This window comes from Cetorhinus maximus, chromosome 11, assembly GCF_964194155.1.
Source record: "Cetorhinus maximus chromosome 11, sCetMax3.hap1.1, whole genome shotgun sequence".
Classification (NCBI taxonomy): Eukaryota; Metazoa; Chordata; class Chondrichthyes; order Lamniformes; family Cetorhinidae; genus Cetorhinus; species Cetorhinus maximus.
The window spans coordinates 38,987,432-39,000,807 of record NC_135889.1 but is presented as its reverse complement, the minus strand read 5'-3'; the positions used below and the strand labels follow the sequence as shown (position 1 = coordinate 39,000,807).

Here is a 13,376-nt window from a genome sequence, read left to right as displayed (position 1 = left end):
CTTATTTCAATTGACTTTATTACAGATCATAGAATCATTAGACAGTCATGGATATGGAAGGTGATTTAGCCCATTTGAATTGATTCATCTAGACCCAAAAGCCCTGCTGCCTTGAAACATCCAATTGGTTCTTAAAAGATTCAAGGATTTTCACCGCCATTACTTCAGGAGCCCCTTCATTTTTATTTTCGGTGAAGACTTTTACTAATATCAGTCTTTCCATTTAATAATTTGAACCTGTTCGAAACTGACAATGTGTAATCTCTCAATATATGTTGATATCATTAAATTCCCCACCAAGATATTTGAACAGCTTGGGTCTGTTGCCATATTTTACGCGTTGTTTCTTGGGAACACAAGCCAGTATAATGCAACGAAACAGAAGAGAGACCAAGAAAGAGAACGGACGAACTTGGTATGATTTTATATCTTTATTTACATTGCCCTGGCTTTGCTTAGCATCTATTTACAGCCGGACAAATAAAACTCTGGCCTTCGTTGCACTGAAATGTCACAATGAAAGGATGCAAACTTTGTATAATGTGGCCCTTCGAAGGAAAATAAAGAGGCATAAGTTGAAGCAAAATAGCAACTAAACATAGAAATTACCACCTCTAGTTGAACGCTTGGTAGGTGAAGGACCATCAAGCACTACACGATAAGCGTAAGGTAATTTAAATAGAAAATATTGAAACAAAAGGAAAAGACGACAAGAGACGACGTAACGTGAAGGAAATTGTGGCTTTAGTGAGTTGATTCACGATTAACTCTAGGCTACTGCTGAGATAATCAAATAATTTTATTAGATGTCATTATAGTCATCCTTTCAAGAACGCTGCAAAGGAATCTTTCTGGCCTTCATAGTCTGAAAAGGCAGATGCGACGTGGTCCGGGTAAAGAGCGGCTGCTGCGAATGGTCTCCTATTGTCCATCCTTAGAGATTTCGAGATCTTCCCAACATCAAACCCTCTCCCGGAAAAATAAGCTTGAAGTGTTCTGAAAAACTAGAGAGAACAAAACCAAAGCTCCACTTTAAGTTAATTAATGTCCAAGTATTTGCAGGCTGTTTTATTATTAACTGTATGTTTGACCTTAATCCAATTGCAGTACAACAAGGTAGGTGAGCTACACTTCTCGCATATCAGGTAGGAGACTGGTAACGATGTCTTTATAGCAGGTCTATTGTGTACATGGTATCTGGATGATCCCAAAGCATATTTACCACCTTAACACAGATAACTCAAGGTCCAGTCTTTATAAAAAATAAAAAAAGTCTCAGAATTGTGTTGTAACAGAAATATTCTCCCTCTGGCATACTACCATTGCGTAAGAATGACAACAACAGCCGACCTACCTCAGTCGGATCAATGAATCTTAATCCTATTGGGATAATTTAATCAGTGAATCTATACAACACAGATTGCCTCCCACAAACTGAAGATTTAGCTTCTCTTATTTAGTAGGAGGCGCTTTATCAGGTGACAAGTTTCAGAATCTTTCATATTGACACCTTAGAGCTATCAAAGTAAACACCTCTGTGTATGTATTAGATAAATACTAGCCGTTTCTTTCCTGGACAATACGGGTAGACATACCTTACTAAAAACGGCAATTCAGTTAACAAATTAAAATCTTAAACATAATTCGACAGTAAAATACTTCGCCGGACAACATGTGAATATATTCCCAGTCTTAGTAACAAAAGTTATTTTAATCCAACAAAATAGACCACCATGAATCAGACCAAAAGAGAGTGAACTAACATAACTGACACTTGCATTTTACCGAGCCGAGAAACAGACCTAGGTTGATCGAACTCATGCAAAACTAAACTCTTACCAGCTCCCTGTTTCTTGGGTTTTCCAAAGATTTCCAGGCATCTTTAGGCTCCAAGGGAATTGTATGGGCTAAAGTCACGAGGGAGATACTTAGGCATAAAGTAAAAGCCTGCACTTTGAGCATGGTAGTGCGTGGATGCCACTGGGGAAAAATCAGAAGGGTTTATATCGTACACGTTTCAAACAAAATAGGCGTATACGAGTTTGGAAGATCTTTATACTCACGGAATATCTTGACGCTCAAGACGAGAATTGAGTTAGCGCTGTGCAGCTTGGAAATGCCTCTGACAGTACTGCAGTTAGTTCCATTTTATAGCCGTGGTATTTTGTGTGGGTGTCAGTGACGTTAGCAGAGTGTACCAGAGTAATGATATTTCAATGGGTTTGATAAACTCCAGGGGATAAACTAACCCCAATTTCATTCAAAACGGAAATAATTATGTATCTGCATAAAATATGATCTTTAACTACATTGATCCAGATGGGAGGTTCTCGAACCTGAAATTTAGCGCCTGTTTAATAGCTATTTCCAAACTTTGGCAAAATTTGATAAAATCTACAGGCTAAACCGGAGTCAGCTTGACCCAATGATATCACCTCCGAGTCAGAAAGTCGTGGATCAGGTCTCGGTGCAAGATGTGGTTACATAATCGATAAAAAAAATATAGGCTACTTGAATTGTGAAGGCATTGCCTTTCAGATAAGACATTAAAAGGAGACCCTGTCTAGATGAAATGTTGACATCCCGTAGCACCGTCTTTTAAAGAGCATCATGTGTTTCTCAAACAACGCCCCGAAAACAGGTGAATCCTCTCTTAACTATAAACATTACATTTCAAAATGAACCGTGAAGCCCTGAAGATCTGAAACGTGCTTTATAAATGCAAGTTTTTCATTTCTGGTAACTTCAAACCTGAGTTTCAGGTTTTAAATCTGAAGGAAGCCACAGTTTAAGGGGTTAACCAGATCACCCAGGCGCTTGGGAAATGTACTTTGCAGAAGTAAAGGTTGTTGGTTTCACTGCAGTCTAGGATTGTCGTGTACGCTTTGGGAATTCAAACAGAGGTGGAGAGGGCTTCCCGGGAAGAGACCTCAAACCTCTGCGCTTTCGTGGGCTGGGCATTTTTCTGAGTGTCACTGTTTCCCAGTTCAGTTGTACACCCAGCCGGACTTCGCAACGACTGTAAGGTGGAAGCACAAATGCAGTCACACTCTCAAGTCAAAACATTATTAGACTGCGCTTTGGAAACCGTGGTGAAAACGGCATGTGATTGGGTTACTGGCCGCATTCCTGACTTTTTTTTGTCTCCACATAGACCCATTCTGAAAATTGATTCCCAAGACTCTTCCTTAACGCAAACTTGATTAGCGAGGTTTATCTATTCATGTCGCCATTTAAAAAGTTAGTATCCTCCCTAAAACCGACACTAATCTCTGCCAAAGCTGATTTTTCTTCTTGAGTTACCATTTCATAAAACCTTGAGTGAAAATAAAGGAACTGAACTGCACCTTGCCTTTTCTTTTGTAGTCGCACCAACGATTATCGCTATACACTAGAGCAGATTGAGCTATTCACCCCTATGGGAGAGGTTTATCACTTCTTATTTCGTCAGCCCGCAGTTCTCCCTCACCCCATTCATTTTAATGTGCAAGGAAGTCGTGGGTGGCCAGCGCGGCAGCCGACATCCCAAGCCATATGTTGTGTTTTGCCATAACTGTAAGTAGGACGATTCTACATATCCCTGTGTCCCGAATGGCCGTGCTAATGGTGGCACTTTCTATGGGCTCAAACAAGTCTCACCTCATTTGAAATTTGCATTTAGCTAATGAAAAGTTACACAGCATCAATTAAAATGCAGTGCCGCATAAGCTGCGGAAATAACAGAATAATTTTGGTTTACGGTGCGTTTGTTTGTGATGGTCCGAATTGAGACAAGAGGTTCTTGACAGGTTGACAGTGGTGCTTGAGCAAGTTTGTGGAGCTCAATAAAAATAATAGGAAGGGGAATTTCTGCTTCTTCTCTGTCCACAGAGTCTATAGAAATGCCGATAAGCAAAATAGCAAGTCATTTCTAGGAGAGACCTCAACGCTAAACCGACTGGATGATGTTTGTTTCTTTTTCTCCATTTTCCACATCGATTGAGTCGTTCTGTATTAATATATTTGACATGCATTAATAATAGTCAGAAATGATCGCTTCGGGATACGCTAAAGCTCCAAACTGCATGTTAAGACCTGGTTAATCTTCCAGGAACTCTGCAGAAAAAAAAACATCATTTCGACATTGCACTTGAGATAGATGGACCCATTAGAAAACCCGCTTGCCGGGTCTAAGTCCTTTCCCTTGTTTTGGTGAATACCTGCTTTAATGATCATCTGCTTGTAACTATTACTTGTTTACGCTGTATCAGGTGCTAATTTATTTGTGGGACCGAACAGTGACTTATAAAACCCATCCAGCCCGCCTGATACCAAAGTTTTCTCTTGTTTTTCAGGTTCCTCCTAATCGTCAGTAAATGGTTAATTCTCTGTCTGACATCAAGAGCGCAATGGGAATTTTAGGCGGTGGAGCGCCGAGGTTTAATGTTGCTCACAGACAGAATGTATTCATGTGTGTGCTGACAAGCAAAATGGGTGAAAAAAGTAAATTGATTTTCCTGCTTAAAGAAACATTTGGAAACTGCGATTGGAGGAAAAAAATAGCTATCTCAAATAAATTGCTTCAGAAATCGGGCTTCAAGTGCTAATATAGAATATGCTGTTGGGAATCTGAACCCAGACTCTGTTCCTTGGGTGTGACCAGTGTTCAGTTTTTAAATACACTAATTAAGAAGTCACTTCTTCAGGTAAGTCTATGGGAAAGATCCCATTCAGGACCAGGGACAGTGCTCACGGCCCGGCTCAATCCGCAACACTGCAAAACATTACAATTGAAAACGTACCAAAGCAAAGCCTTCGAAACAAGCACATGGATGAATATACCTTGAGCTCGCATTCATAAATCGAAACGCGTAATTTCAAAAGAATGCATTGTTACAATGGATCAACTCAAAAGATTAGACAATTAGAAAGGAGCTTCCGATCGCAATGCAACCCGAATCTTATCTGGTGGGGCTGTTTGCTTCCAGTTGGCTGTGTTGTTCCATTACTGCCAGAACTTCCCACAAATACCTCTTAATGTTAAACTGATTTTAGTGGATGGGTCTCATTCACAAGTTTAGGAACCCACTCCCCATCGGTGTTCTCTCCGGCCGCTATTGTGAGCGGCAGTGAAGGCAAGTTTGGGAACACGGGGAAATAGAAAACGGCGTCATTGAACCGCAATGACAAAACAGGCGGTGCGAGAGGAACCATGTCCGCATGGTGTGTGCTTTTGTCCCCACAGGCGGCGCAACATGTTCGCCATGGAATTTCGAACTTCCCTCCAGCTATGGCGCAAGGACTGGCGAAACCTGCAATACTGCGTTCAGAACCGAAAATGCTGTAAGTGCTCAGCAGGCCTGGCAGCAAATCATCGACGTGAAATGTTAATTCTATTCCTGTCTCAACTGTTACTGCTTAACCTGCTGAATATTTCCAGCATTTTCTGTTTTCAACGCAGAATCCCAACATTCGCAGTACTTCGCTCATACAAAACGCAACCGGGCTTGTCATTCAGCGCTCTGAAATGGTGTTAATTCCTCCAGATAGTCATTTAACAAGTTCAATTTTAATTCATAACTTATTTATAACACAATATTTACTTGATATCCAACGGTGCTTCCCGTCTCTGATCACCATTCGAGGGCATTATCATCACTGAATTCTCCACCATCGACACCCTGGGGGAGTTACCATTGGCCAGAAACTTAACAGGAGAAGCCACAAAAATACTGTGGCTCCAAGAGCAGGTCAAAGGCTGGGAATGCTGCAGCAAGTAATGCAGCTCCAACAACACTCAAGCAGCTCAATAGCTCAATATCATATAGGACTGGCTTGTCCAACCCTTTCCAGTTGGGGTACCACATTTCAATTTTTTTCTCACTCAAGGGGCCAATAATCAAATTTCATTTATATAAGGTTTCACACAACATCAAACATGATTTTAAAAAATCAATGTCAAAGCAATAAATTGATGATTTCAAAAAAGAAATAATAAAATTAAAACAAATAAATTAATAAAAATGCCTATTAAAAAGTGCCAAGCAGCAGAGTTCACCAATAAACCTTTTTTGCCTTTTCGCTAAAGAAGCAGAGTTAGTAAGAGACTGACGAGGCCCCACGTCCTGGTCACCAGGGAAGGGATGAGGACCGGGCCTGAGTTAAGGAGTTGCTTTTAAATAACACCGACCTTACCTTCACCTCTGGTTGCACACACTCTGTGCTGGCTTCGGCGGAATTCATGGAAGCAATGGTCTGAAGCCTAGGTTTCCCTTCTCTCCTGGCCTGCTTTGTGGATAGGTTTTTGGGGAGGGAGGAGGAGGTGTGTGTGGCTCACTCCCAGTCTCAGGGTTCTCGTTCTCACACACCCACACGCACACACATACATTCACGCACAAGCAGACTCACACACACAGACTGAATCACATACACACACTCAAACACACTCACGTACACGCACAGACACACACGCACAGACTCATGCACACACACAGACTCACATACACACACAGACTCACACATACTCTCACTCACTCACCCGGAATCACAAAAACTCACTTCCACACATAGACACACACACACAAAGACAGACTCACTTACACAAACTCACACACACATACACAGACTCACTAACACACACTGACTCACACACACAAACTCACATACACACAGACACACACACATAAGCACACACACAGATTCACACATGCACAGACTCACACACAGACTTGCTCATGTGCAGACACACAATTTCACACACAGTCTCATACACAAGTGCACAGGCTCTCACACAATTTCACACACACAGACTCACACATGTACACAGACTCACACACATAGACACACAAACAGACTCACTCACACAGACTCACTTACACACAGACTTACACACACAAACTCACATATACACAAACTCACACACATGCAGACTCACACATAGACACACACATTCACACACACGCACAGACTCTCACACACACACTCACAGACTCAATCACACACAGACTCACTCACATGCAGAGTCACACACACACAGACTCATACAACGTGCACAGGCTCACACATACAATTTCACACATACACAGATTCACTTACATGTGCACAGACTCACACACATAGACACACTCACACACACACAGACTCACTCCCCACCCAGGCCTACGAAGCTTGGACACTTTACCTCAAGAGGAATCGACTAGGATGTGGCAGTCAGGCCCACCTCCCATTTGGTCTCCACCTGCTCTGCAGAGCATGTCGCTGCTTCATTTTCCATGGATCTTCCTGGCCTCCACCTGCTCCTGGGCCTTCCCGACTTCCACCCATTCCGCAGACCTTCCTGATTTCCTCCTGATTGCTGAACACTTGTTGCTTCCTGCTTGTCACCTTTCTCACCGCCCCTCTGCTGAACCCTTGCTTGCTTCCCTTGCTTGGAACAGGCTGCAGAGTGATCAGCACCATCAGGAAGCAGCATGATTTCATCTCATGTTCTCAGCCAGCTCAGCCTGTATTTGCAGATTTTGATATTTTGTTTCAGTTATGTGAATCTATTTTTCTTCATGGCCTCCCCACCCCGCTCCACCATCTTGGTCCTGTGCTCCTTCAGGGGGCGGTGTCTGGGCAGGAGGGCAAGAGAGAGCACACACTCTGAAAACAAAGGAACAGCCACTCACCTTCACAGCACTCGCTGCCCCTCCAATCAGAGACTGATTTTCTCCCAAATTTGCTGCTGATAGGCTCGCCTTACCTGTTGTTACTTCAACTTAGCTATAGTTTGAACAGTGAGTCCGCAGGCCGGGTTATGGTTCGTGGACTGGGCATTGAACAAGGCTGATCTAGGACACAAGCAACTCATTTGATTGGAACCCCTTCCATCACCTTAAGCATTCACTGCACCCACCACTGACTCATTGCAGCTTCAGTATGTAAACTCTAAAAGATGCACTCAGCGACACACCAAGGCTTCTGTACCAGTACCTTTCAAACCCATGGCCTCTACAGCCTAGAAGAACAAGGGCTGTAGGCATATGGAAACACGACCATCACCTGCATGTTCCTCTCCAAATCACGCGCCATCCTGACTTGGAAATATATCACTTTCCCTTCACTGTTGTTAGGTTAAAATCCTGGAAATCTCTACCTAACTGTACTGTGGGAGTTCCTTCATCATGTGGGCTGCCATGGTTCAAGAAGGTGGCCCACCAACAGCTTTTCAAGGGCAATAATGGATGAGCAATAATACTGGCCTCGCCAGCAATGCCTACATCACATGAATAATATTATTGTACTAGCTGAGTTTAGGAGTGCTTGTGAATAAATACAATAGAGATTATTATTATTAAACAGCAATAAATACAATCTTTATGTTCTTCCTATAGTTGTTTATTTTGTAAGGAACTCTGCAGAAACCTTTTATAACATTGGCACTTGCCATTGTTTCAAACCAGGTTTATGGGAAAACTCCACATAGGTAGGGGATAAAGTTATGGAAAACATAGTACACATTAATTTAATATGGGGAGCTCCAATAGTTTGGCAAATTCCTATAAAAATGGAGGACTATCACTTCAGATGCATAGGAAGTGGCAATTATAATTTGTCTTGGAACAAATACATTTCTAAGGTTACATTTATTGTAAAGTTTCAAACACTTATCTCAAATTCAAAGCTGAGAGGTAACTGGATATTTTACAGGTGCCAGATATAAAGGTAAATTATTTGGGTACTCTTTATTCCCTAGTGCAGCATTGAAAAACTCAGAATTTTGTTAATATTACAATCAAGTTTAAAAGCTATTCATTCTAAGCGTAAACTCTGAATTGTAATTTTGTCTCTAATGAAAATGGGGACTAATGGTACAAATGAAAGTATTTCTGTTATTTTAAGGAAGAGTTAACTCAAGAAATGAGAATCAGCAGTGTAAAATGTACATTTATTATAGCAGATGCCACATTTTCAATATGTTCCAAAGCGTTTCAAAATTGATAAATTACTTTTGAAATGCAGTTACTGTTTTGTGGTTTATTTTGTGGCCTAATCTATACTGGGAAGGTTTTCCTCTACTCATGAGTGACTTAGATCTGACTCAGGTAGGTTTCTTCAAGACTGCTTCACTTACTCTATATGCATGATAAGCTATGGGGTAAGTACAGCTCTCTTGTTTACAGACCACTCCACCTTTCTCATAGACTCTCTAGCACATGACTGATGATGTCATTGTTACAACATGATACACGATAGTTATGGTAATGATATCTCATTACCATAACTATTAACCCATTATGCTACATCTCCCGCAAGAATAATCTCAACTTTTTAATAACAATGTTAAACTATTTCTTAAACCATTTACATTACTTTTTTGAACTTGTGTAACCTCCTTTAAAGTTACAGATTCTATCTAACTCCTACTCTTAATCTTCACCCCCCCCACCACCCCGCCCCCAAGTCACTGTTATAAAGGATTCAAACTCCCACAATGTTCTCGGCTCTTTGGGAGGACGTTGTAGACAAGTATGGCTGCTCATCTTTTCCCTGGAAGACAACAACATCGGTGAAGTGGAACAGCAGCTTTCCATGACTGCTGGTAACTGATGTGTGATCTCCACAATGACTGAACTGTAAGGATCAAGAAAGCTTTTCAAAGAAAGACTGAACCAAGAGAGAAGACTTCAGGACATAAACAATCACACCTCTCTAGAACAGGTAGAGGACAGACTCGCACTCGCTCAGGAATCTTCTGCTTCCTCTTAGCACACTGGAGAAAGGCTTGAGAAAATGAAGTATCTTCAACTCCAGTGAAGAATTGCACAGTTGTATCTTTCACTGCTGCATTGAGGATGAAAAGTATATTCAATATCTGAGATTTGAATAAATCTGGGCAATGAGAAGAAGAATGATAAAATTCTTGTAGACATTGCAGAAAATGAAGAAGATATGACTTCCTTATTACACTTAGGGAACTATTTTCACTTACTGGAGGTGGTGGTAACATTGCCACACTTGTTTCCAGGCAAGGTTGCTCCACTGTAGGCAATGGGATGACTGTGTCAGCACGAGAAGATAAGACAACATGACATTCAGCAATGGAATATTCTTGGATAGGACTCTTAGGAAGATTTTCTGATGAGATTGAAGTGTGGGCGTCAATTTACTTTAACCCAAGCTGATAGGCTCTACCAACACTCTGGCAGTGTGATCCACTATGGAATCATAATGTTCTCCCTGCACAACTCTCTATGGTTATCCAGTGATAAAGAGTGCATCTCATTGGTGGGTTCAGTGAGATAAAGATACAAATTCTGCTTTTTGGCAGCAAACACAGCTGACTCCTCAAAAGAAACAATAGAGGTTTCATATGTTTCAGCAGTAGATTCAAACAGCATACCAATCTCTAGGACCACGTCTTCCAACAGATCACTCGTTACTACAACAGCTCCTTTTTCATAACCTTCTTCAGCAAAGAGCCAAGCTAGGTCTAGGAGGTCCTCTTGCAGATGGTCACCATCTGCTGCAGTGCCTTATGTTTCCATACCTTCCGGCCTACCTTCAAAAAGAACCATGAGATCTACAATCTCAATCTCATCTCTGGAACAGCAGATGGTGGATCTGTGATAGAGAATGATCCACTGTTCAATGAATAAAGCTCATCAGCTGCTACTGAATGGAAAGTCATTTGTTCTGCACCTGACTTTGGAGATTCCGCCATGAAAGGTAACCAGCTGTCTCGCTGTAGGACTTCATTTACTGTTTCCAGAATGCCTAGTTGTACACATACATCTCCACTTAGTAAAGATATGCTTTGATTGTAAATTAAATAGAGGCTGGCAACAATCTGGTACCCCTTGTGGCGAAGGGTGGTAGTTATCTGACCTTTTATCCAAAGATCTGTACCATCTGGACCTTGCACTTTAATACTTAATGGCTGGTTGTGTACTGTTTTGCGCCGTTCCAAATGATCAGCCAGTATTGTAACACCAGCTCTGGTGTCAAGCTTGAAGTTGGTTTTAAAGCCTTTAACTTCCACAGTGACTTGTTCATGATCCTTTACTTCTCCTAGGAAATCTGTAACCTCATTTCTTCCCTTATTCTCAATTTCTTGAATTGTCTGCATTTCATAGACATTCTCTTATTTCATCCTTTAATGAAACTTTTAGATTTACAGAACTGCTTAAAGTGTCCTGTCTTTCCACATTGGAAAGATAGTTCCAATGTTTTGGAACAAGGTTGCCCCTGCTGGGTAATCTTGACTTTTATGTTGCTTTTTAGTGCCATAGTGTGCGTACCTCAAGATGACTGCTGCAGGTTTTCCCACCCTTTCATCCATTTTTGCAGGCTTTCAAGTGGGCGCAGCTACTGCCTTTGGGCCTACTCAACTAGCAAACTCAACTGAAGCCTTGGTATCTAGACGGATAATAGCCCAATTTTGCTCCCTATGTTCAGCCTGCCTCATGTATTGAACCACTTGATCGAGTGTTGGATCACCTTTGGCTTTTAAAAAATCTGATAGCTTTTTGTTGCGGACTCTGATGACAATGTGGTCACGGTCAAATTCATCTTTCAATGCACCATACCCGCAACAACTGGCTAGTCTATACAGGTCTGTAAGAAACAATTCGACAGATTCCCCTGGCCTTTAGGATCTCTGAAACATGCTCGCTTGATTATGAGGTTCTGTTTTGGGCTGAAGAATGCATCAAAGGTTTTTAGGATGCTTCTACTCACTGTCTCAGGAGGACACTGTTGGCCCCATTGTGTGGAGGAATGAGCTAACTTGGTCCTTCTACTCTTTGGCATTCAAACCCAACGCTGCTCAATTCCTCAGGAAGTGTTTTTTCCACAACTTCCAATGCTGGCCTCTCTGGATCTTCGAGGTTATCAAATGACTGCAAAGGGACAGTGACTGGTGCTAAGTCACTGATTCTCAGTGTGCCTCTCCCCAAGGTAAGTCTTCAGATTCTTCCTTTGAAGATGACCTCTTTCAATTTCTCACCATGGGTGTTCTGTCAATGGCAGCAAATCATTGTTAAGTTGGTGTTACCATGTTTTGTGGTTTATCTTGTGGCCTAATCTATACTGGGAAGGTTTCCCTCTACTCATGAGGGACTTAGGTCTGACTCAGGTAGTTTTCTTCAAAACTACTTTACCTATACGAGGTAAGAACATCTCTCTTGTGTACAGGCTATTCCATCTCTCTGAAAGGGTTTCTAGCATATGACTGCTGATGACACTGTTACATCATGATTCATATAACTATAACCCATAACTATAACCTATTATTCTACAGCCACGGCTATGTAAATGCATGTGGCAGTCAATTTGCACAATACAAGGTTTATGCTGGGTGATATTTAAATTTAGCTGTTCAGGAGAAATTATTGCAGTATATAAACCAGGATGTCTTTTTTTATATTTTGTGGGCCACATATATGCACACAATGGAGCATCAAGCAACATTTAAATTTTAAAATCAAACTTCCAGTAATTTGCTTATAAGTAAAAGAGGGTTGTTTGGTTGCTGTGTATAAAGTTAAAAGACATTGGATTAGGTATCACTTAATAGACTAGTTAGCAAAATTTAAGAGCCATTGGATTGTAGGGACAGTGGCAGTTTGGATAAGGGACAGAAAGCAGAGGGGAATGCTTGTTTTTTAAACTGGAACAAAATTTACAGCGATGTTTTCCAGGAGTCAGTATTAGGACCATTTCTCTTTTCGAAAGCCATTAATTACCTTAACTTTGGTACACAGGGCATAATTTCAATGTCTCAAAATTAGGCATGATGGTTGTGTAGTGGTAATGTTACTGGACCAGTAATCCCAAGGCCCAGGCTAATGCTCTGGGTACATGATTCAAATCCCACTATGTCAACTGGTAGAATTTAAATTCAATTAATAAATCTGAAACATAAAGCTGTCTCAGTATTGGTGGCCATGACAACTACCATTGATTGTCATAAAACCCATCTGGTTCACTAATGTCCTTCAGGGAAGGAAATCTGCTGTCCTTACCTGGTCTGGCCTAGATGTGACTCCAGACCCCCAGAAATGTTCTTAACACTTAGCTACCCTCTGAAATGGCTTAGAAAGCCACTCAGTTCAAGGACAATTAGGGATGGGCAACAAATGCTCTCCTTGCCACTGACACCTACATCCCATGAAAGAATAAAGAAAAAAAAAAATGAAATAAAACTTGAAATGTTAACTACGAGGAGGGTAGTGCCATACCCAGTAAAGGCATGTGCTAGCTGTAACTTTTAAAACATGAACTGTAACTGAATCTTCTGGAACTGATTTTTCTTTTAAAAATGGACACTGAAATGCTGCAAAGGATGGCTGTTGAGAGTCACCTGGCTTGGCATGAGGGTTCATACTACCACACTGTCTCAAAAAGACAGAAAA

General features: G+C 41.3%; 1 protein-coding gene across 3 annotated transcripts; it reads right to left on the bottom strand.

Moving 5' to 3' along the window:
* Positions 1-416: 416 nt before the first annotated feature.
* Positions 417-11,822, bottom strand: c16h2orf66 (chromosome 16 C2orf66 homolog). 3 transcript variants are annotated; one of them, XM_078551839.1, is made up of 3 exons: positions 11,750-11,822; positions 1,840-1,980; positions 417-1,004 (listed from the first exon to the last, which is right to left on the bottom strand). In XM_078551839.1, exons 2-3 carry the CDS (start codon positions 1,960-1,962, stop codon positions 819-821), a joined length of 309 nt encoding a protein of 102 aa, XP_078407965.1. In that variant the 5' UTR covers positions 1,963-1,980; positions 11,750-11,822; the 3' UTR covers positions 417-818. The 3 variants fall into 3 exon arrangements, with proteins under 3 accessions (XP_078407965.1, XP_078407963.1, XP_078407964.1); XM_078551837.1 differs by lacking the exon at positions 11,750-11,822 and adding an exon at positions 7,199-7,312; XM_078551838.1 differs by lacking the exon at positions 11,750-11,822 and adding an exon at positions 2,064-2,187.
* Positions 11,823-13,376: the final 1,554 nt, after the last annotated feature.

Excerpts from the sequence above, each read along its gene's own strand:
- c16h2orf66 (XM_078551837.1), bottom strand. The coding sequence starts at position 7,252 with ATGGAAAATGAAGCAGCGACATGCTCTGCAGAGCAGGTGGAGACCAAA. Across the intron at positions 1,981-7,198 it reads AGGTGGAGACCAAATGGGAG|TGGCATCCACGCACTACCAT; the intron begins GTGGGCCTGACT and ends ATTTTTCCCCAG. Across the intron at positions 1,005-1,839 it reads ACCCAAGAAACAGGGAGCTG|TTTTTCAGAACACTTCAAGC; the intron begins GTAAGAGTTTAG and ends TGTTCTCTCTAG.